General features: G+C 44.1%; 3 protein-coding genes and 1 pseudogene across 4 annotated transcripts in view; 3 read left to right on the top strand and 1 right to left on the bottom strand.

The window, feature by feature from the left end:
- Positions 1 to 23,450, bottom strand: part of LOC135707516 (low density lipoprotein receptor adapter protein 1-A-like) — a 50,679-nt gene that overhangs the window by 11,759 nt on the left and 15,470 nt on the right. For both annotated transcript variants that reach the window (XM_065229362.1, XM_065229366.1), the window contains one exon: positions 3,897 to 4,085. In XM_065229362.1, the coding sequence (XP_065085434.1) occupies positions 3,897 to 4,085 (189 nt within the window). The remainder of the gene's footprint in view (positions 1 to 3,896; positions 4,086 to 23,450) is intronic.
- On the top strand, positions 1,714 to 22,867 carry LOC135707488 (uncharacterized; annotated as a pseudogene).
- LOC135707168 (probable 4-coumarate--CoA ligase 3) lies at positions 4,163 to 6,745 on the top strand. The gene has a single exon (XM_065228916.1). It carries the CDS (start codon positions 5,014 to 5,016, stop codon positions 6,625 to 6,627), a length of 1,614 nt encoding a protein of 537 aa, XP_065084988.1. The 5' UTR covers positions 4,163 to 5,013; the 3' UTR covers positions 6,628 to 6,745.
- On the top strand, positions 7,019 to 9,231 carry LOC135707159 (luciferin 4-monooxygenase-like). The gene has a single exon (XM_065228905.1). The coding sequence runs from the start codon at positions 7,348 to 7,350 to the stop codon at positions 8,992 to 8,994; it is 1,647 nt and encodes a 548-aa protein (XP_065084977.1). The 5' UTR covers positions 7,019 to 7,347; the 3' UTR covers positions 8,995 to 9,231.

The following is a 23,450-nucleotide window of genomic DNA, read 5'->3' as shown; positions in this document are numbered from 1 at the left end:
GTCGACTTTGGAAAGCAACCGTTTCGTGATGAGTGTGTGAGTGCTGACCACGTTTTGCGTCCATTGCTGCAATGGACGCGCTCTGACCCTCGTTGGCGTACAACAATTTGCCATACAATGAAACCACTGGAAGCGGCTCCAGTTCTGATGGAGGAGGCTTTTTGGATAGCGGAAGATAAAGTATTTATTGTGTTGTACCTTTTGACTATAGTTTTAAGATGTATTGTATAGTGACCAAGAATCCTCGGCTCTGTAAAGTTAATTCGGTTGAGCCTTATCAAATAAATTAATAAACAAAAAAAAATAACTGCCCTCTCGTCGTTTGGTACTGTGATTAATTGTATCACCGAGAGACAAGAAACCGCACACGCTGAGTATTTATATGAAGAAAATAGCTAAGCAAGGACAGCAGATCGCTCAGCTATCGAAACGAATTGCCACCGCCATCAAAACGCCGCCGCGATGAAGGCTCGCTTACCTGGAAACCACTTGTTGGTGGTACTAAAGCAGTACCGGATGACAATGGCTTTACCGAGTTCCTAACGATCCCTGAGCTCACCGAGCTGTTTTGGCTGTACCTTTCTCGTATACATCCTGGCGTGAGATCGGAATCAATCGCGAAGCTGGCCAAAGGCTGTGTACAGTGCGAGAATCCGACTAAGATTGTGTCGCTAGTCAAAAAAGGATCCAACATCAGCCGTATGAGTTGGCATAGCTTCCAAACTACGCGAAGTTGCTCTTAGATTTGATACATGGCCGAAAGGAATTTTGTTCCATGAATTAGAAGACGGTTAAAAAAACATGTTGATGCCTCGTTTGAACACGCCTACTATCACGATCTCTCCTGTTCTGGGACCTTTCGAGTTCTCAACTCCCATCTTCGGACTGAACCAGTTCCAGTTGATAAGCACTTCTGATACTGCTAATGTTCAACATCCGCTTTACTCTTCGAACCATCTTAATTCATCTCCGGGACGAACAGTAGACCGCTTTTTGAAAGTTCCTGGATTTTCAGCATAGTCGTCCTGGACATGTGACTGGATATGGATTAAGAGTCTTCCAGATCGCTTCTACAGGAAAGTACAATCAATATATTGACCATTCACTGCCTGATACCGATTAAATTTTCAGAAATTTGGACTACATATGTTAGCTCAGTAACTCCTAATCCTGGGGACCTGGAAAGCGCCGTAGAAAGCCTCATGAAAGCCCCCAATCCGTCCGTCGCAGTCTTGTTACCAGCAACCTTCGTTCGTCATAGTCGTTCCGGACCTGCTATGAGATATGGAGAGGAGCCCGAGCAAAGGAGGAGGTCAAATTGAAATCAAAATTTGCTGTTATGATGTAACTTATTTTGAATACTGCAGTTGATCTCATTTTGGTTGACTTAACGGTTAACACAGTAAAATGAGTGCAAACTTTTACACTGTTGAATCAAACGGAAAACTAATCTTGCTTTCAAAGAAATCAATTTGATTTATAATTTTGCATTCATAATGTTCAACTGAATACGGGCCTGGCATAAATCGTTAGCATCCATGCTTAACACGCTGAAAGACTTGAGCAAATATTTCACTCCGGGCAAGTAACGAATGATCTAAAATGTGTTAAACAAAACAAATAAACAATAATCGTTAGTTCAACGACAAATGAGCTTAAATTAAATTTTAAACAAGACGTTAACAGCTGAATTTAGTTTAGTTACTTTCATTTAAAAAGTCTTGATTGCATAATGATATCAGACTAATGTCGTGACAATTGAAATCAAAATCAGTTTTCATTATGATAGGAACTGCAAACTTTAATATCAATTTGCTTTCATTTTGCTAACCGACTTTGCTCGGGCGAACTCGATGATGGTCAGTTGATGGTGTAGCCTGATGTATCTGTGATTTCCAGCGAGAACAGTCGTTCGCTCCCTGCCGTAAGCAGGACGTCGTGATCTGCTACCAATACGCCAGTGAAATGAATTCTGATGTTGATGAGTACCGACTAGCTGTATCGGATCGTGGCTCGATTCTCGCTTTCCAGTCAAGTCTTCGGACCTGACTACGAGGTCTTTCGTTGCGATCGGAATCCTAACAAGGAGCTATTAGTCTTCTTGACAACTACAGCGCAGCAACGCTTTCTTAAATTAACCATGTAGGTAGTTAACGAAAATAATCGTAGTTTGGACCTCTGCTTCATGACCACTCAGGACAAGGCTCCATTCATTTTCTCGGCTCCTTGTGCACTAACTAAGGCAGTACCGCATCTAGGCGAGTAAGAGAGGTGCCACAGTCGAAAGAAGTGTTAGTTTAGTTTACTAAAATGAACCGCCCACCATAAACGAACGATAACCCAAATCATTGAACTATTCCACAAATGGTTTGGATGATACCCAGAACACGTCGTTAAGCAAATTAACCATACAATTTTTATTAGGGAAGTTTTGCTATAAGAAATGCTCCTCGTGTTTATTAGCGAAATTCACATCAAAGATTGATTAATTGCGTAGGAAATCAGTTTGGCACGGCATTTGTAACCAGCATACACCTTCCGGTCGTATGAAACAGGTCAAAAACTGTACATATCCGCAGATACAAAATTTTGTTTTGTATTTCTGTATGGCAAAATAGTGAACTTTTCGTGAACATTAACGGCAAAGAACTCACCAACACTGGGAGACCGTGAGTTCCTGCCCACCTGTCTTCAAAACATCTCGGTACCGCATCACCCTCCTCTAATTGTCACTGTTAAGGACATAGATGTATTGTCTAGCATGGAATGGGAGAACATTCTTGATCCTGATGACGTTGAGGCTGCAGCGCAAACCTTTTCACAAGTCTTGACATATGTCATTGACAGATACTCTCTCTGGTAGACAATCAAGAAAGCAGCATTGAGAAGATTTACAAAGTATAGCACGCTTCCTCTGAAACTTAATTATGTGAGGCTGAATCACATGTACCAACGAGTCAGTCGTGAATGCTTTTCAAGTTTCCAACGAGGCATCCAACGCAAACTTAAGCTACACTCGACATCCTTTTGGAACTACGTATGCGATTTAGAAAAAAAATCGTGGATCTCTAGGTCTACTTTCAGGAAATGACCAGTTTCTCGGTGATTCCGGACATTTAGAGGACCGCTTTATCGCCACCCGGTAGCAGAATCGATATGGTGATGGCATATGCCTCTATGCTCATGATTTGCGATTTAGAAAAAATTGCGGATCTCTAGATCTACTTTAAGGAATTGACCATTTTCCCGATAAATCTGAATTTCCCCAACGCCACCTATAACGGGTATGCCTGTTGCGACTGACCAACCACAAGTCCAATCGGTTCGCTGTCAGTTCCGTTCGAAAGTAGATAGTCATACCTTTCAAATAGTGCTTCAATCTTAAAATTTGGCATCCAAATTGCTGAGAATTAGCCATGTCAACATGAACCAACACGCATTTTGGTCTGGACTTTTCCAGGTTTTTCCCGTTCCGGTTGACCAACCTCAGGTCAATCGAGTTTCTAGCTGTTTCAAATAAAAGTAGATAGCCATAACGATTGATCATCGCATTGTCGAGTACAAGCCATGCGAACATGTATAGACACGCTGTTTGCAGCCTTGGGGTTTTGTCAGTTAACTAATAGCGAATTATCGGGGTTAACACCAGTTCCAACCCAGTGCGAAACCGAACTTTTTGTCAGTGTTAACCTCAACCTGAGCTAGGTTTTAAAAACAAACAAGCAAACTGACGTTTGTCAGAAAACAAGCAGACCCAATCTTGATACCCGATCCAGGTTGGAACTGAATAATAAACGAATTCGCTATAAGTGATGAACGGCTGAAAATCTCTCCTAATAGAGAAAACTGAACGAACAAATCTTCAATAGGAACGATTTTTTCTCGCATATACATACCTTTGGCAGCTGTGATGATCTTCTTCACGGCATCGGCGGTGGAGTTCTCCGCGCGTGGCGTCGGAATCGCCGTATTGCCCAGATACTTGACACTGTAGGCGATTGCCTCGCCAAAGCCATCTTCCAGCTCTTCGTGGTTATCCGAAAAGTCCCGGATGTTGTTGGCGAGGGCCAGCTCCTCGCACAGTTCTGAAACAAGGAATGAATGGAATGCAACATATTAGTGAAGTTAAACAGCAAAACTCACGGCGGTCGATAGTCATATTGATTTTAAATTGAACTGAAATACATTGTGTATTTTTCGAGGTGTGGCATATTCCGCGATCGAAGCGCGTGTACTTGGCATGATTTCTTCCGACTGACCGTTGCGTCGGGGCGCCCTCTTAAGATAAGCATGGCAGCAGCAACAACAGAACACGAGGGTTCACGCCATTCATTGATTGAATGCAGTTCGCTGTTGCAGCAGAAATTATGAAATGGACCATGCCGGACAGCGTCGTCGGTCGGTCGGACTGGACCGATAGACAATAATTATTTTTAATAACACATAGCATGAAGCCGTGCAGCAGGGCCCGACAGCTCCTAACGATATCGGACTAAATATTAATAAACAAATTGCATGCAGTTGATGTGGTCCACTGCAGTTGATAGTGGCTGCAGTGGGAATAGGGGCGACTGATAATGGACGTCTGTGGTGGGTTATCTTAGCCTTAACAGGGTGCAGTTACCTCACCTATAATGGATAGGAGCCCGAGTGGTAGGTCGTGTTCGGTGGGGAGGACTGATACGAAAATAATTTCCAATTATAAAATGCCACGCCAGGTGAGTTGAATCAAATTCAATCAATCCTTAAGCATGCATGTGTATTATTTAAGAAAAAGAAAAGCATTCAAAACATTATTCACCAAAATACGTTTGCGTGGTACTGCATGTTGATCCCATTAAATATTCAACAGGTTCTCCGTAATTATATGCAAAAATTCTTATCTCCCGCCTGTGCTGCTAAAATGTGATTTACAAGTTATATCTCATCCTACTAAGGTAAAGGCATACAAGTACGAGATAAAGACGATATAAACTCCATACGCATCGACCCAACCGAGTTCAGTGTCACAAGATGTCTCGTTACGACCCGGTTGGAAAAGTATGGTCCGGACCAGCTCAGCCATCGCTGTTCAACCCGCAGGTCAGTGTTGGCCAAATGCTGCTCAACATGTTGGAACGTACTCCCGATAAGGTGACACAAATCGATGGCGATACCGGCCAGATAATGACGTGTGGAGAATTTCGCCTTAGAACGATTCGTATCGCGCAGAATTTGGAAGCGTGGGGAATGGCCAAAGGTGATATGGTGATCGTGGCTTGTCGCAATAGTGAGAACGTAGCACCGTTGGTGGTGGCTCTGTTGACGATTGGAGCGCAGTTTGTCCTGATTCCAATACATCTAGTGCTGGGCGAGTTGAAGCATTCAGTGAAGAAGTATCAGCCGAAGGTCGTATTCTGCGGCGATGAAAATTACGAAGATTTGAAAAGAGCTTGCCAGGATGAAGTCGAGCGGGAGCCAACCTTTTTCGTGGCAGAAAGCGAACGAATTGATGTGCGCAGGGTAGAGGCGTTGCTTGAGAAAACTGGAAATGAGCGTAGATTCCATGCACCGTATCTAGGTGATTCCAGGTCAACAGTTGCGGTCATTCTGAGCACATCCGGTACAACCAGCATGCCGAAAGGGGTATGCCTTTCGCATGCACAGGTCATCAATTGGAACATTTCGTATTTTCACGTAAACCGGGGCATCACATTTAACTTTTCTCCATTGTCCTGGGGAACGGGATTCTTTACCGTTTTTCATTGTATCGCTATCAGCTCTCCACGTTTGTTTTCGCGGTGCGCGTTCAGTGAAGACAAATTTTTCGATCTGCTCGCAAAGTATCCCTTGGAAACGGTTTACCTGCAACCAAGCTACAGTCAATCAGTTCTTTGTCATCCACGTTGTACGGAGGCGGATTTTTCCAACATTCAAACATGGGTAGTCCTCGGAAGTATGCCATCCGATTTACTTCGGGACAAAATTGAGGCTCTGCTGCCGAACGGCAGAACGATAAATGTCTACGGTTTGTCCGAATGTGGCCTGGTGGTACACGATTTAATGGGACGGAAGGCTGGTGCGAGTGGACAATTGGCACCGCAAATTCAGGCCAGGATCATCAATGCAGCTGGTCAAACAGTAGGCGTCGGGCAATTAGGTGAGTTACAGTTGAAGAAAAGTGATCCTTTCCTTGGTTACTTTGATGAACCGGAAGCAATGAGTAGTTTGATCACTGAGGATGGTTGGTTGCGAACGCAAGACTGTGGCTACTTTGATGAGGAGCATTATTTCTACATGAGTGAACGGAAGAAGGATCTACTGAGCTACCGGAACCAGTTAGTGATTCCGTCTAGCGTGGAGTGGGTAATCGAGAGAATTGAAGGGGTGAAGCACGCCTGCGTCGTTGGAGTACCGGAGGACGGATGGGAAGCGTCGGACCTATTGACGGCGGTAGTCGTGAAAGAAAATGATTCTGAACTGACGAAGGATGAGATTTTGGCTGTGGTCAACGGACAGGTTCCAGATTATAAACATTTGAGAGGTGGAGTGATTTTTCGCGATGAACTACCCCTCGGTAGGACCGGAAAAGTTTTGCGAGATAAGGTGCAGGAACTCGTTTTGGAAATGGAGGCTGTGAGGATCTGATTCGTTAGGTTTATTATGTTTTTAGATAGAACATTTAGAATACATAACTGTATTGAAGATTTGGATGCAGACATGAATTTATTTGTGATTGGTTATAGAATCTGTTCTAACTTCAATCAATTATGAAGAATTTTTTCAAATTTGGATGACATTCCCTGCGTAGAGCAGTAGCGGCCATGCAATTTACTGAAGTTTGTGTAGATAACTACTACAGATATTTTTTTCCTTGATTTGTTTTCCGTCGATCTTGTTTTCCGTGCTGAGCACCAATGCTACCGACGCCAGGGAGGCAGCTCCCACCCCTTGACCCTAACTGTCGACCCATCAACTCATGGACCGGGGACCAACGGTTTTACTTCCTTTCCGTAGGAAGACGTGATCAGAGATGTTATGCCTCATAACATCCCGGCGGCGCCGCCTGCGATTGAACCCAGGCCTGCTGGGCTCAGAGGTAATCACGCTTACCACTACACCACCGGCGCTGCTTGGAATGACCCATATATATGTTTTAATTGTATGGACCGTGTACATTTACCGAGGTTAGTTTGTTTCAAAATCGGCACACAACTACATAATCACCTAACATCGCCACAAAACATTATCTCTCACCGACATAATGGCGCTAAGATAAGAATGGAGATATGATTTACAAATGGTAAATATCTCAAACGACTAGGGCAGAAGCATACAAGGGCGAGATAAACGCCATATAAAATCCACATGCATCGACCCAACCGAATTCAGTGCCACAAGATGTCTCGCTACGACCCGATTGAAAAAGTGTGGTCCGGACCAGCTCAGCCACCGCTGTTCAACCCGCAGGTCAGTGTTGGCCAAATGCTGCTGAACATGTTGGAGCGTACCCCCGATAAGGTGACACAAATCGATGGCGATACCGGTCGGAGAATGACTTGTGGAGAATTTCGCACCAGAACGATCCGTATCGCGCAGAACCTGAATGGGAGGGGAATGACCAAAGGTGAAATGGTGATCGTGGCTTGTCGCAATAGTGAGAACGTAGCACCATTGGTGGTGGCTCTGTTGACGATCGGAGCGCAGTTCGTGCTGATGCCAATGTATTTCAGGCTGCCCGAGTTGAATCATTTATTGAAGAAGTATCAGCCGAAGGTCGTATTCTGTGACGAGGAAAATTGCGAAAATTTTAAAATAGCTTGCCGGAATGAGGTCGAGCGGGAGCCAGTATTTTTCGTGACAGAATGTGAACGAACCGATGTGCACAAGATGGAGGCGTTGCTTCAGGAAACTGGAGAGGAGTTTAAATTCCAAGCGTCGTATCTAGGTGATGCCAGGTCAACAGTTGCGGTTATTTTGAGCTCATCCGGTACAACTAACAAGCCGAAAGGAGTGCGCCTTTCACATGCTCAGGTCATCAATTGGAGTTGCTCATATTTTCAGGTCAACCGGGGTATCACTTTCAACTTTTGTCCATTGTCATGGGGAACGGGATTCTTTAGCATCTATCAGTCCATCGCTACCAGCACTCCACGTCTGTACACGCGATATATGTTCAGTGAAAACAAGTTCTTCGAGATGCTCGCAAAGTATCCCATAGAAACGGTCAACTTGCAACCAAGCTATAGTAAATCGGTTGTCTGTCATCCACGTTGTGCGGAGGCGGATTTTTCTAGCATTAAAACGTGGGTAGTCCTCGGAAGTTTGGCATCCGATTTGCTCAGGGACAAAATCGAGGCTCTACTGCCGAACGGTAGAACGACAAATGACTACGGTTTATCAGAATGTGGCTTGGTGATACACGATCCAATGGGACGGAAGGCTGGAGCGAGTGGGCAATTGGCTCCGCAGATTCAGGCGAGGATCATCAATGCAGCTGGTCTAACAGTAGGCGTCGGGCAATTAGGTGAGTTACAGTTGAAGAAAAGTGATCCGTTCCTTGGTTACTTTGATGAACCGGAGGCAATGAGTAGTTTGATCACTGAGGATGGTTGGTTGCGAACGCAAGACTGTGGCTACTTTGATGAGGAGCATTATTTCTACATGAGTGAACGGAAGAAGGATCTACTGAGCTACCGGAATATGCTAGTGATTCCGTCTTCCTTGGAGTGGGTGATCGAGAGAATTGAAGGGGTGAAGCACACCTGCGTCGTTGGAGTACCGGAGGACGGATGGGAAGCGTCGGACCTATTGACGGCGGTAGTCGTGAAAGAAAAGGATTGTAAACTGACGGAGGATGCAATTTTGGCTTTTGTCAACGGACAGGTTCCAGATTATAAACATTTGAGAGGTGGAGTGATTTTTCGCGATGAACTACCCCTCGGCAGTACTGGAAAAGTTCTACGAGATAAGGTGAAGGAACTCGTTCTGGCAATGGAGGCTGTGAAGATCTGATTCGTTAGGAATATAATCCCAACAAACAATTTGAACTGATTGAAAGCTGGATAAGCATTGTTTTTTTTGCTGAAGAAGCAAATTTTTGCCTGAATGAACTCTTATTCAACTTTCAATATTTGTTGGGATGTTTTTAGATTAAACAGCTAGAATGTAGAACTGTATTTAATATTTGAATAATATGTGAAATTCATTCTTCTATAATTAATTCAACTTTGTTGTTAAATTATTAAAATGTCTTTCTTTCTACTACTACCACATTCTGCTTAAGGGGCAACTCAAATAATAACCACTAGTTTTTAGATTGTTAAACCCCCTCCCCTATCCTCACGCTTTTTCTCATACTTACACGGTAAGAAAAAAGTACCCAACGGGCCAGTTCACTTTTACCTACTTTTGACTAGTTTGTCTCATTTTCTCCTTCTAATGTTGTCAAAAAAGAAGGAGCAAGACCACCCAACAGGGCTAGTAAAGTGTGGGAACCCAACGTTGGGTAAATCATATTTACCTACTGTTGGGTACAACTAACTTACTTTTGGTTAAAAAGCAAGTGGAAAATTCCATACGAACTGCACACAAGTAAATGAAAATTACTTTGACCCGCTTTACCTACTTTTGGGTTCCTGCACTGTAGAGCCTTGATGAGTGAAAAGAATTTAATTTTGGGTACTTTTTTCTAACCGTGTATTACACTTACTGTCACAAATTCTAGAACGCCCCTCCCCTCTCCCCCAAAGGGTTGATGGTAAATTGCTTCTCTACTGCGTTTAAAACTATGCCCATAGGTTTTTTTTTTATTTGATTCCAACGTTCCTATTCTACGGCATGATTTCGGCATACACCAAAGTATTATGAACATCTTAATAGTTGTGATTAAGGTACCGACTAAAACATTAGAATAGCATTTTTCTCGTTCTTATGTTCAAGGCATAGCGTAGAGAGCTACTTCCGCCTAATCGCCCATTTTGGGCCTATCGAGCAGAAAACATCACATATATCTATGATTTATAACGGCGCCGGTGGTGTAGTGGTAAGCGTGATTACCTCTCACCCCAGCAGGGCCTGGGTTCAATACCAGTCGGCGCCGCAGGGATGTTCTGAGGCATAACATCTCTGATCACGCCTTCCTTCGGATGGGAAGTAAAGCCGTTGGTCCCCGGTTCATGAGTTGATGGGTCGATAGGTAGGGTCCAGGTGTGGGAGCTGCCTTCCTGGCACGTCGGTAGCATTGGTGCTCAGCACGGAAAACAAGATCGACGGAGAAAAAAATCTATGATTTCGGCATTAATGAGTTAAGTGTATCTTTGGTATGATGCTTCAGTTCACGAGCTACAACACAAAGTCTTCAAGAGCGCGAAGTTTGAAAGTTTACATCTTTTTTTTTCTTCATCCGTACACTCAAAAAACTAAATCACATAACCAGTGGAAAATATTCATGTGAATTTCACATACATTTTATGTGATCCCATAATTGGAAATTGCACCACTAAATCACATGAACGTTATGTGTCCAATGAAATCTATATGATTTCTCTTATAGAATTTCTTATGCTATGTGATATTCAGATAAAAATCATTATTTTTGATATTGCTAACATAATTTGTGTGTTCCTAATAGGAACTAAGTGAAAACTATTTTCAGTGTAGACCAAAGTAAATTCAGTGGTGTTTCAATGCGTTTCCGAGCAGAAACGAAAATCTCGAAACCTTAAACTGGTATGGATGAGCCTGACACAAGAGGTAAATTACCAACAATTAATACCATACTTGTTGGTGTTATGATCCCACAATACCATTCCAATAACTAATTATGCAAATGCAATACCAAAACAATACCACACAGCTATTATGCCCCTAACTTGGGCCCATAAATAAATTCAGCAATCGACTGAATTTTCAATAGCGACCAAAAAAATCCATTAGTACCCCAATGATCCATTAGATGGGCCCAATCTTAGATCCATGGGCCAACATTAGAGCCATTTCTAGCCCGAGCCCGGAAACTCGAGCCCGAGCAGGAAAAAATAGCTTATTAATACCAAATTCAGGTATGAAATATACTGGCAACCTAAATATGGTATTAGTGAGGCTGACATAAGAGGTAAAATACCAGAAATAATACCTCAAACATGTTCTTCGAATAACGAACTAATAAATAATTTAGTTATTACAATAACAAACGGATAACAGGCGCTTTTACAGATGCCAGAATACCATAATTTGTTATTTTGAAGGTCTTCTAATACCAATTCAATAATTCTTTTAGGTGTTATTGTCTAAAAACTGAAAGATCACATTTTGTTACTTTGGTATTCATTTGATATTTTACAAAATATTTCGATAACTGAATAATATCAAAACAAGGTTTTATACCACAAGCATACCGAAATCTGGTATCATACCACATTAAGATATTCATTTGTTATCGATTAGCTATTGGTTCCTGCTCGGGAGCAGGACCCCGAGCAGGAGAAAATACCTTATGGATGGATTAATTACCTATATTAATACCTTATTGATTTATTTGTACAGGCTCAATCGAATAAACTTTACAGAGCCAAGTTATCATTTTCGTTATACATACTTAATCCTAATCGTAAATCTAGAGTTACAGGGATTGAACCGAATACTCGCGGTCGTCTCGAGGTTAGTGGAGGTTTACAATTTTATGGATGGGGAGAGAGAGAAGGAGATTTCACTATTACTAAAACATGAACTTATTTCTATTCAACTTGTTATCAGCTGTATAATTGTACAATTATTACAAAAACAAAAATTTAAAAAACCCAAACACACAAAATACAAACTAGACACAAAGTTAATCAAACTTACAATCTAAGGTTAATATTCTCCAGAAAAACATATATGAGTTTCATAAACTCCAGATCGCGTCTAGTCAAAACATCCCGAACTGGAACATTAGGTTATCTACCTCGAGCCCGAAGGGAATCCTACAGCTCAGATCTGACTCCACGATGCTCAGCACAAGACCAAATGATGTGATCTGCGTCCTGGTAACCTTGTCCACATTCACAGAGATTGCTGTCCCCCAGCCCAACACGGAACAAGTGAGCGTTTAACGAGTAGTGATTGGACATGAGGCGAAACATCACACGAATGAAGTCTCGACCCACATCAAATCCTTTGAACCAAGGACTCTTCGACACCTTAGGGATGATCGAATATAGCCATCGTCCCAAACTCCCATCACTCCATTTATTCTGCCAGTTGGCGAGCGACTGTTGACGATAAATGAAGAAAAATTCATTGAAGGCGATTTGTCGATCGTAAATATCGCCTTGCATAGCGCCCACCTTAGCAATGAGATGGGACCCATGCAAAGGTGATGACAAAAGATCAAAACAGTTGCTTTGTTGAACAGTGCAGATGGAAACTCGAAAAACGTAGAAGTTCATTAGGATCGTAGTATCTCTGGCATCGGTCAGACATATACCAGTATTCGTTACCTGAGAGAATAACTGGTATTTCTACCAGACCTTATTGTTATCTTTGGAGCCGGGAGGAATGGCACATGGACTCAGAACAATGCAGAGCCGTGTGAATGCTGAAGAGTGGAGCTGGAGCCGTAGAACATAGATCCATAACAATGTGGAGTGGTGCAAATCTTACCAGTACTCGAAAACCGTGGAAGTTCATTAGGAGCGTAGTATCTCTAGTAGACATATACCAGTATTCGTTACCTGAAAGAATAATCGGCATTTCGACCAAACCTTGTAATTTGCTTTCGAATCGGATGATACGAATGCAACTGGAGCCGTAGAACATGGATCAAAAACCATGTGGAGTGGTGCAAATGTAACCAGTACTCGAAAAACAGAAAAGTTCATGAGGGGCGTATTATCTCTGGCTTCGGCCAGACATATACCAATATTCGTTATCTGCCAAAATAACTGGTATTTCTACGAGACCTTGTAGTTTGTTTTGGAGCCAGAGAGCATGAATCCGATGTAGAGCCGTACGAATTCCGAATAATGTAGTCGGAGCCTGAACGCTGTTCCATGATGATGACAGAAGTGGGACCGGAGAGCATGGATTAGTGCAAAAAAACGTGAAAGTTCAGGCGCTTATTATTTCTGGCTTCGGCCAGAAATATCCCAGTATTTGTTACCTGACAAAATAACTGGCATTTGTACCAGACCGATGCTAGTTTACAAGCTAGATAGCGTAGACCGTTCAGCAAGCTGTGCAGATGGTGCGGCTCGGAGGGCCATAAGGCGCAAGGTTGCCAAAAGTCGCCGAGGTGCACTATATGCGCGGTGAAAGGGAAATCCCCTACCAACCACATGGCAGGTGGCTCACGCTGCCCAAGGGCCAAGAGCAATGCTCAGGCATGTTCGAGGTAGCGCAGTTGAACCTGAACCACTGCACTGCTCGGCTGCCCAGCATGGAAATCGGCAGCGGAATGGGGAGTGGATGTCGCAATCATCTCCGACCCGTACCGCGTCCCATCCGGCAACGAGAATTAGGTGACGGACGCGTTGGGGATGGCGGCGATATGCACGATGGGGAGCTTCCTCGTTCAGGAGGTAGTCTCGTCCAACTCGAGCGAGGGATTCGTGATCGCCAGGGTTAATGGAGTATATTTAAGTAGCTGTTATGCTCCGCCTAGGTGGTCTATCGAGCAGTTCTTGCAAATGGTGGACAGACTCACTGCGGTACTTGTCGGACTAAGACCGGTGGTCATTGCGGGCGACCTTAACGCATGAGCGGTGGAGTGGGGCAGCCATCACACCAACCAGAGAGGATGCATCCTACTGGCCAAATGGCCAAACTGGGCGTTGTACTAGCCAACACCGGCTCGGTCAGTACCTACAGAAGGAATGGTGCAGAATCCGTCATTGATGTGACGTACTGCAGCTCGTGTTTGGAGGGCAACTTACACTGGAGGGTCGATGAGGGTTACACCCATAGTGACCATCAGGCGATTCGCTACAGTGTGGGGCTAGGTGAGAGGCAAGTGGCAGGAGGGAATCCTTCCTGCGTTCGAGGCTGGCGGACGTCGTTCTTTGATGAAGAGGTCTTCGGCGAAGCACTGAGGCGGGAGCGAATAACCCCGGATCTGACGGGGGAAGAACTGGTAGCATCGCTGACAAGGGCGTGCGATACAACCATGCCTAGGAGAGCCTATCCCAGGCATGGCGATAGACCGGTGTACTGGTGGAGCGAGTCGATTGCTATCCTCAGGGCGTCTTGCCTCCATGTGAGAAGGAGGATGCAACGAGCTCGTACGACCGAATCGGAACGCCGCGTCGCTCTTCGAGCGGCTAAGGTGGTCCTCAACAAAGAGATCGCCAGACGCAAGCTTGCGTGCTTTGACAGCTTATGCCAAAGCGCCAACACAAACCCATTGGGGGATGCCTACAAAGTGGTCATGGCCAAGACCCGTGGCGTGGCGGGAGAAGTGTCTAGAGTGACAAACAGAGAACTGGGCGATATTGCCAAGTCGGTGGTGGTGGTGGGGAAGGCCCCGGGCCCAGATAGGATCCCGGTTGTGGCTCTGAGGGTGGCCGTTGCGGAAAATTCAGACGTTCCGTTCTGTTTTTCAGACCTGTCTGGACGTAGGCATCTTCCCAGATGCGTGGTAGCGGCAGAGGCTGGTGCTGCTCCCGAAGCCAGGAAAACCCCCTGGGGACCTGTCAGCATACAGGCTCATTTGTTTGCTGGTCACCACTGGTAAACTGCTTGAGAGGGTCATCCTCAACAGGTTGTCGGCCTACACCGAAGGTGTAGACGGCCTGTCAAGCAGCCAGTACGGGTTCCGTAAAGGCAGATCTACGGTGGAAGCCATCCGCTACGTCATCCAGACGGCAGAGATGGTTCACCGGAAACGAAGGGGTATTAGTTACTGCGCGGTGGTAACTCTAGACGTGAAGACCGCGTTCAACAGCGCGTGCTGGGGGGTGATAGCCCGCTCGCTGCACCAGCTCCAAATTCCCGGATGGCTGTACAAGATTCTGGAAAGCTACTTCCTGAATCGTGTGTTGACGTACGACACAGAAGATGGCGAAAAATGCGTTAGAGTCACCGCAGGAGTGCCACAAGGCTCCATCCTGGGCCCGGTGTTGTGGAACGTCATGTACGACGGAGTGTTGAGGATAAGATTCCCAGTAGGCGTGAAAATTGTAGGTTTGGCCGACGATGTCACGCTGGTAGTCTATGGTGAATCCCTCGAAGAGGTAGAGCTGACAGCGGCTCACTCCGTCAAGCTTGTGGAGGAATGGATGAGATCCAGGAAACTGGAGCTTGCCCATCACAAGACGGAAGTGGTTGTAGTCAACAATCGCATGTCGGCGAGAGCACAATTAGGTCTGTGCGCTCTCTGAAACTCTTGGGGGTTATGCTCGATGATAAGCTCAGCTTCGGCTGCCACGTCGAGTACGCCTGCAAGAGAGCATCTACTGCTGTGGGGGCATTATCCCGCATGATGTCAAACAGCTCGGCAGTGAGTGCTAGTAAGCGCAGGCTCCTCGCTGGGGTCGTAGTATCTATCCTCAGATACGGCGGCCCTGCGTGGGCTGCGATACTGGATATTGACTGTCACAGGCGGAAATTAGAGAGTGCACACAGGCTAATGTGCTTGAGGGTGGCCAGTGCATACCGCACCATCTCGAGGGAGGCCGTCTGTGTCATAGCAGGGATGATGCCAATCGGCCTCATCATTAAGGGGGACGTTGTGTGCTATGACACGAGGACCGTTCGAGGGGTGCACAACAACGCGCGCGCGGTATCGATTGCGAGGTGGCAGTCGGAGTGGGAAAACTCCACAAAGGGGAGGTGGACCTACCGCTTGATACCTTCCGTATCAAGCTGGGTGAACAGGCGCCAAGGGGACGTAAACTTCCACCTGACACAGTTCCTGTCAGGCCATGGCTGCTTTAGGAGTTACTTGTATAGGTTCGGACATGCAAGTACTCCCACCTGCCCCGCGTGTGCTGGCGTCGAAGAGACTGCCGAACACGTTGTGTTCGCCTGTCCACGCTTCGAGCCAGTATCGAGCGTTATGCTAGCGATATGCGGAGTGGATACCAGTCCGGATAACATCGTCCCTAGGATGTGTGGTACCACCGAGAACTGGAGCGCGGTGGTGATTGCGGTCACCCTCATATTTTCGGAACTACAACGACAGTGGCGTGCCGAGCAGCAATTGCCTACTGCCCGACTAGATCGATAGAATATTGCTAGAAAAGCGCTATAGCGGCCCCTCCCACGAAGTAATACCTTCGGGCGGTTCCGAGGAGGTCAAGAGCCAAGCGCACAGGGTAAGGTTTAGTGGGTCGGGAGTGCAATCCTCCCATCCCCACACCCTGAGTTCTTTCTCAGGTGTCTGTGAGCAGATTCCCCCCTGTATAAAAAAGACCGTTCAGCTAGGTGATAATTCCAAGAGTGATAAAACATGCCAGGATGCTAAAGTATGTACTCCGATATCCTGCTCCGTACTCGTAACTTTATTTTATTCTCACAGCCACTCTAGTCGGCGGTAGTTCAGCTTCTTAGCGACACACAGTGGGTTATTTTTTCCATTCCAGCTGGCCAAAATATTAAGCCACCCTAACTTGTCAAAAACGCTCTTTTATTATATAGTTATAATTATTTGAGGTCAAACAGGGGCTGGGTCATGTTGTGACAGGAAGGGTCTTTTTCTGGAGAAGTTTTCGAAAATTTGTACATTGAAAAGTTATTTGCTGGTTAAGTTGCCGTTAAAAGACGAAGTGTTGAGAACAATGTATACTATAAAAAGAAAAAAAAATAAACCAATGTACACTGAAAGAAAAAAACTCGTGAAACTTGAGCTGGGAATTTTACGTAAAAATACTTTCAACACAATTATTTTCAACATATTTTTTCTCTTTATATTTTTTCAGTGCATTTCTATACATAATTGGTAAAAAGATCAATTAATAAGTAACATTTTTACCTTTAATGGCTTCTCAATACAGGAAGTTGTTAACGTGATTCAAGTTTTAAAAACATAAATTTTGAAGCCACTAAAATACAAGGCCTGCCCTTTTTTGATCAAATTGCATACCCAAATCTTCATTACTAGCAATCTATAAAATTTCATGCAAAAGATGAGAATAGTAAATGCATTTGTGATCGTTTTATGTTAGATTTATCTATTTTGGCTCGATATTTTTATGATACAAGACCTCGAAGATCACAAATAATCGCGGCCAATTTATATATTGGAATAATAATTGAAAAAAACATTGAAATGGACGGAACTATTTAAACGAATCCTAAATTTAGCAAAATCAACTGATAGGGGAAACGGCTCTAATGTTGGCCTATGGATCTAAGATTGGGCCCATCGCTAACTGCAACGATTATTTCGAGCGATTTTGCACGATGGAAAAACAGTCAAAATTGAATTAATACCGCAATTTTGGGAGCTTGCATGGAGTAACAAGTTTAGAGTATTGTTCTCCTATCTATTGGGTATGCAATGCAACAATTAAAATTTAATTTTAATTAATTTTAAATATCTACTTTGGGTCAGCTAAATGCGACAGTTAAAAAATCATGCTCAAACTGCCTGTATTATCAAACGATTTTCGAACATAAATTCTTCATGGTTGCTGTAGGATCTTGCCACCAGAGATTTGATAGTCTTTGCGGAATTAAGTTTACGAAATATATTTTGGTTTATTCTAGACACTTTTATTCGCTTCCGTTCGTCACTATTGATATTTCCTGACTGATTCTACTCACACTACTCCTTCTGTTTTCCTAACAAGAGGTACTTACTGGCTTCAGCTCGTTCCGCAATGAATTAAATGAACAATTAACAGGCTCATCATTGTTATCAAAATTTCGACATAAGATCTTATCTCCAGCTGGCAATGCTACTAACACCTGATTTACAAATGGTTTATCAAACCTCGTAAAACAAAAGCACACAAGGGCTGGATAAAACCATATATTTAAACTCCGCACGCATCGACCCAACCGAGTCAAGTGCCACAAGATGTCTCGCTACGACCCGGTTGGAAAAGTTTGGTCCGGACCAGCTCAGCCACCGCTGTTCAACCCACAGATCAGTGTTGGCCAAATGCTGTTGAACATGTTGGAGCGTACCCCTGATAAGGTGACACAAATCGATGGCGATACCGGTCGGAGAATGACTTGCGGAGAATTCCGCCTCAGAACGATTCGTATCGTGCAGAATTTGGAAGCGTGGGGAATGGCCAAAGGTGAAATGGTGATTCTAGCCTGTCGCAATAGTGAGAACGTAGCACCGTTGATGGTGGCCCTGTTGACGATCGGAGCACAGTTTGTGCTGATGCCAACGTATTTCAGACTGGACACCTTGAAGCAACCAGTTAAAAAGTATCAGCCGAAGGTGGTATTTTGCGACGATGAAAATTACGAAAATTTGAAAAAGGCTTGCCAGGATGAAGTCGAGTGGAAGCCAACCTTTTTCGTGACAGAATGCGAACGAAGGGATGTGCTCAAGGTGGAGGCGTTGCTTCAGGAAACTGGAGAGGAGTGTAGATTCCAAGCGTCGTATCTTGGTGATGCCAGGTCAACAGTTGCGGCCATTCTGAATACATCCGGTACAACTGGCACACCGAAAGGAGTGCGTCTTTCGCATGCTCAGGTCATCAATTGGAGTATGTCATATTTTGAGGTCAACCGGGGTATCACTTTCAACTTTTCTTCAATGTCCTGGGCAACGGGATTCGTTGGCATTTATCAATCCATCGCTACCAGCACTCCACGTCTGTACACGCGGTATGAGTTCAGCGAAGACAAGTTCTTCGATCTGCTTGCAAAGTATCCCATAGAAACGGTGAACTTGCAACCAAGCTATAGTAAATCGGTTGTCTGTCATCCACGTTGTGCGGAGGCGGATTTTTCTAGCATTAAAACGTGGGTAGTCCTCGGGAGTTTGGCATCGGATTTGCTCAGGGACAAGCTCGAAGCGCTTCTGCCAAACGGTAGAACGATAAATGACTACGGTTTGTCAGAATGTGGCTTGGTGATACACGATCAAATGGGACGGAAGGCTGGAGCGAGTGGACAATTGGCTCCGCTGGTTCAGGCGAGGATCATCAATGCAGCAGGTCAAACAGTAGGCGTTGGGCAATTAGGTGAGTTACAGTTGAAGAAAAGTGATCCGTTCCTTGGTTACTTTGATGAACCGGAGGCAATGAATAGTTTGATCACTGAGGATTGGTTGGTTGCGAACGGAAGACTGTGGCTACTTTGATGAGGAGCATTATTTCTACATGAGTGAACGGAAGAGAGACCTACTGAGCTACCGGAACATGCTAGTAATTCCGTCTACCTTGGAGTGGGTTATCGAGAGCATTGAAGGGGTGAAGCACGCCTGCGTCGTTGGAGTACCAGAGGACGGATGGGAAGCGTCGGACCTATTGACGGCGGTAGTCGTGAAGGAGAAGCATTGTAAACTAACGGAGGATGAGATTTTGACAATGGTCAACGGACAGGTTTCGGATCATAAACATTTGAGAGGCGGAGTGATTTTTTGTGACAAACTACCCCTTGGAACTACGGGGAAAGTTTTGCGAGATAAGGTAACGGAATGCTGGGCATAAAATGCTTTTAAATTTAATATTTTGAATGTAAAATTTGAATTGAAAGATTTCAATAATACGCGGACCGGAAAAAAATTGTGATTGTTTATTAAATCTTGTTGAACTGTCAATTCGGTTTTGAAGCTGTCCGAAAACACTTGCGTAGATAAACAACGTCCACTGAATTTGTATGTAGATTAATGCATTGACACTAGTCTATCTACTTTCCCCCTGAAAAGTCTAGTTAATGACTACGCAGACACGAAAAATTACATGTACCTACCATAAGTAAAAGACCAACGAGAAATATCTGGTGATCCTCGACACTGTAATCTTATCCACTTGACTTCAATCTAGCGGCTGTGGTGCGATAGCCAATGGCCATTGAGTCTAAACAATTTTGCATTGAGTTTGCACCTTAGCCGTCGTTAGTGTCATTAGCTTAGTTGCATAATTAATTTTATGTAAATCTCGATCGTGATCAACAATTACCTGCCACTCGGCACACCACCAAGCGCAAATGCATCTAATATCGCGTTCAACTATGATTGATCCACTTTCTAAACTGCGCTACAATGCAATTAAATGCACACGCGTCAGGCCTACCGAGCCTATCTCTTGCCAATGATCACCGGATATATTGGAACCAAAATGCAAATTTTGAAGATCGATAACCGCTCCAACCTGCAGAGATTGTCCGGCCGTCGATGCTCTTCGTGAAAGCGAATAACTTTTGCAAGCTAAACTGATCGTTCACCAAATTGATCATCCATCTGCCACCATGCTTTGTCGCTAGTTTTGACAGCCAATCTCCTTCACTTCACTTCACCACACAACCACTCCAACCGGGGAAGCTTTAATTTGGCTAATTTGCAATTTTGATTAATTATTTGATTGCGCAAAGCCAATTGTAACCACAAAACAGATCCACAAGCGAAACGGGCAAATCGGATCGGCGTTTATTTTGTTTGTGCTTTGCTGAACGAACTGCATTGGCACTCAGCTATTTCTGCAGCCGGCGGACGAAACGCGAGCAAAAGTAGAGTTTGAGGTTCTTATTGAGGATCATTTCATTTCGTTGAACACACCACGGTCGATCCGGGTTGACTGCATATAAAGAAACCCATAACATCAACCGCGTCGAAGCATTTACGCTCTGACGCTATACTGTGTGTATGGTGTTTATTATTGAATCAAGTCTAATTTTTCGAAATCATCCGACGTCCTTGCACGTGTGCAAATTTGATCGGATCGGATGATTTTAATGTTCTGCTTCGTTTGCACTCTTTGTTAGAACTTTTATTTTTTCGTTCAGCCGCGAACTAGATTGGGCAAAAATTGACGAAAAAATGGGCTTGAACCCAATTTTATGGGGGAAAAAATGTTAGTCATGCTCAGTGGGCCGCAGTATAGGTGATTGTCCGTTGAATACCGGGAATTTTGTTTTGTTATGATTGTAAGGGTCAAGATGAATTCTGTACAGAAACTAACATCCAAGTGAAAGGAGTATGAATTTGTTGAGCACAGCGGTTTTATTCAATTTGTTGTGATTTAAACGTGTTTTCCACCATTTCATGTTCTTGTACAACAAGATTTTCATAAGTCAGGATTAAAACAGGTAGTGTTTTAAAAATAACGACTTATCGAAAATTAATTATAAACCCATTTTTCTTTCCTAATCGAAACAAAATATTTTAATGTATGAGCATGAGCATTGTCTACCATACATTTCAGTAGTTGCTACTCCGTGATTGACTAGATTTATCGAAATGGGCACCATGTGAATGGGGCTTTAGATTAGCAATCCAATAGTTCTATTGTTTAAGTCAATAACGGTGCCGGTCACGTTCTTACGGTCATCGGGGAGGGAAACGATTGTTACTAGAGACCGAGACCATCTCCACGGTTGTCATGAGAAGGACATTTTCGTTAGTGGGAAGGGTGGATTAGATCTGGATTCACATTGTTAAGTGATGCAACACGACCCTATAAATTAAATAATGTAAAGAGACTTGAGTGCTAACCCACGATCTTTGCACAGTAAGCAAAAACGGTCGCTCTAAGGCCACCGTGCCCCTCACATCACAATAAGCTACGACAGACGATCGTTCATTATCGGTTACAAGCAGGGGTTGAAACAGTTGACGTTTTTTACTACACTTGCTTCGTTGTCGTGCGTGACAGTCTGTTTGTATTCGTACTGACATGCTCTACCGTCGTCTTTCTCACACAACACAACCGGTAGAATAACATTCGAGCAAAATGAAAATTATCAAATAGCTATCATATTACATGTATGATTTCTTTCTAATTCCTCAATTTGGTGTAAATTAAACCATTTCTGATACGAAATGTTATTACTAGGACATCATTGCTTGCTATCTTCAGATAGCACCACATCAGCAGCTCTTATTATGAGAAAAACTAAAATACATACATTCGTGACGATCTTCGGCGCCAGTGTCGTATGACAAAGCCTGTCAAATTACAGTTTAGTTTGGTACTGTACTATGAAAGCTTGTTTTGCAAGTGTCGGAGGCAAAGGTAGTCGATTATCACAGAAAATGTGTCGACTACCGTGACCGCTTACAACACTGGTTACAAGAAGATATTAACCCTCCGTTACTCGCGCCAACTTTTGTAACACGAGTACTCGCGCGTTGTACTTTGTACAACAATGTGAGTTTTCCATTGCCATTTTGCAGTCGAGCTACCAATCGAAATGAAACCAACGGGTATTCCTTAAAAAACTTAGTTTTAACTAAAACAGCTAAAGTTTTATCACAGTAAAATGCGAATAATAGAGAAAATGTGAATGGAATCCGCGTAAACGGTGTCCGTACTACGTGGGATTTGATTTAATTGGTTACAACATAGAAAATCTCGAGATCCTGACCAGATAGAAAGTTACTGTCTTCGGCAAAGTTGTTCTAGAGATCATAACCTTTTCGCATGAGGAGAGTAGTTCAGAATTTTCTCACTACGTAGCGCTAGAATACATGTAAAATTCTCGCATATATAAAATATCTCTAGATCCGTACCATATAAAAAGTTACTGTCTTCGGCAACGTTTTTCAGGAAGTCAAGATCTTTTCGTTGGTGGAGTAGTTCAGAAAATTCTCACTACGTGCAATTTCCGCATATACAATAGAGGGTGTCCACGATGAAATTGCCACACACAAAATTGATTCGCAAAATTCGAGTTTTCATCCGATTGCCATCAAATTTTCAGGGATTGAGAAATAACTATTTAACTTCATTTTACCATTTTACTCGTATTTTATTTACAGTCCATACGCAAATGCCCGCAGGCCATAAGATTCTGCACAACCTGTGAATCAACCGTTTTTTGCATGTAAACCCATACTTTCTTCAGTTCCTCGGCTGTCTTCACTACCTTAGGTCGTTTAAGAAGGTGCTGCTTCATAATCGCCCAGTACTTCTCGATGGGGCGGAGCTCCGGAGTGTTGGGAGGGTTGAACATTTTCGGCACGAAATTGACCTTATTGTCCGCATACCACTTCAGCACGTCCTTGGAGTAGTGGCATGAGGCCAAATCCGGCCAGAAGATTGTTGGGACGTTGTGGGCCTTCAGGAGAGGAAGCAGCCGCTTCTGGAGGCACTCTTTTATGTACACCTGTCCGTTCATCGTGTCCTGGGTCACGAAAGGTGCACTACGCTTCCCGCACGTGCAGATGGCTTGCCAAACCAGGAATTTCTTCGCAAATTTGGACATCTTCTGAGTGCGGACATGCTCCGGAACGCTGAACTTATCCTTGGCCGTGAAAAACAGGTTGCCGGGGATCTGTTTGAAGTCGGCCTTCACATATGTTTCGTCGTCCATGATGCAGCATTCAACTTTCGTCAGCATGTTGAGGTACAACTTCCTGGCACGGG

The sequence above is a fragment of the Ochlerotatus camptorhynchus genome, unplaced genomic scaffold (genome assembly GCF_037179485.1).
Source record: "Ochlerotatus camptorhynchus isolate MF236.1 unplaced genomic scaffold, CSIRO-AGI_Acam_v1.1 ptg000024l, whole genome shotgun sequence".
Lineage (NCBI taxonomy): Eukaryota > Metazoa > Arthropoda > Insecta > Diptera > Culicidae > Ochlerotatus > Ochlerotatus camptorhynchus.
The sequence above is the reverse complement of the archived record's forward strand: the minus strand, read 5'-3'. Positions and strand labels throughout refer to the sequence as shown.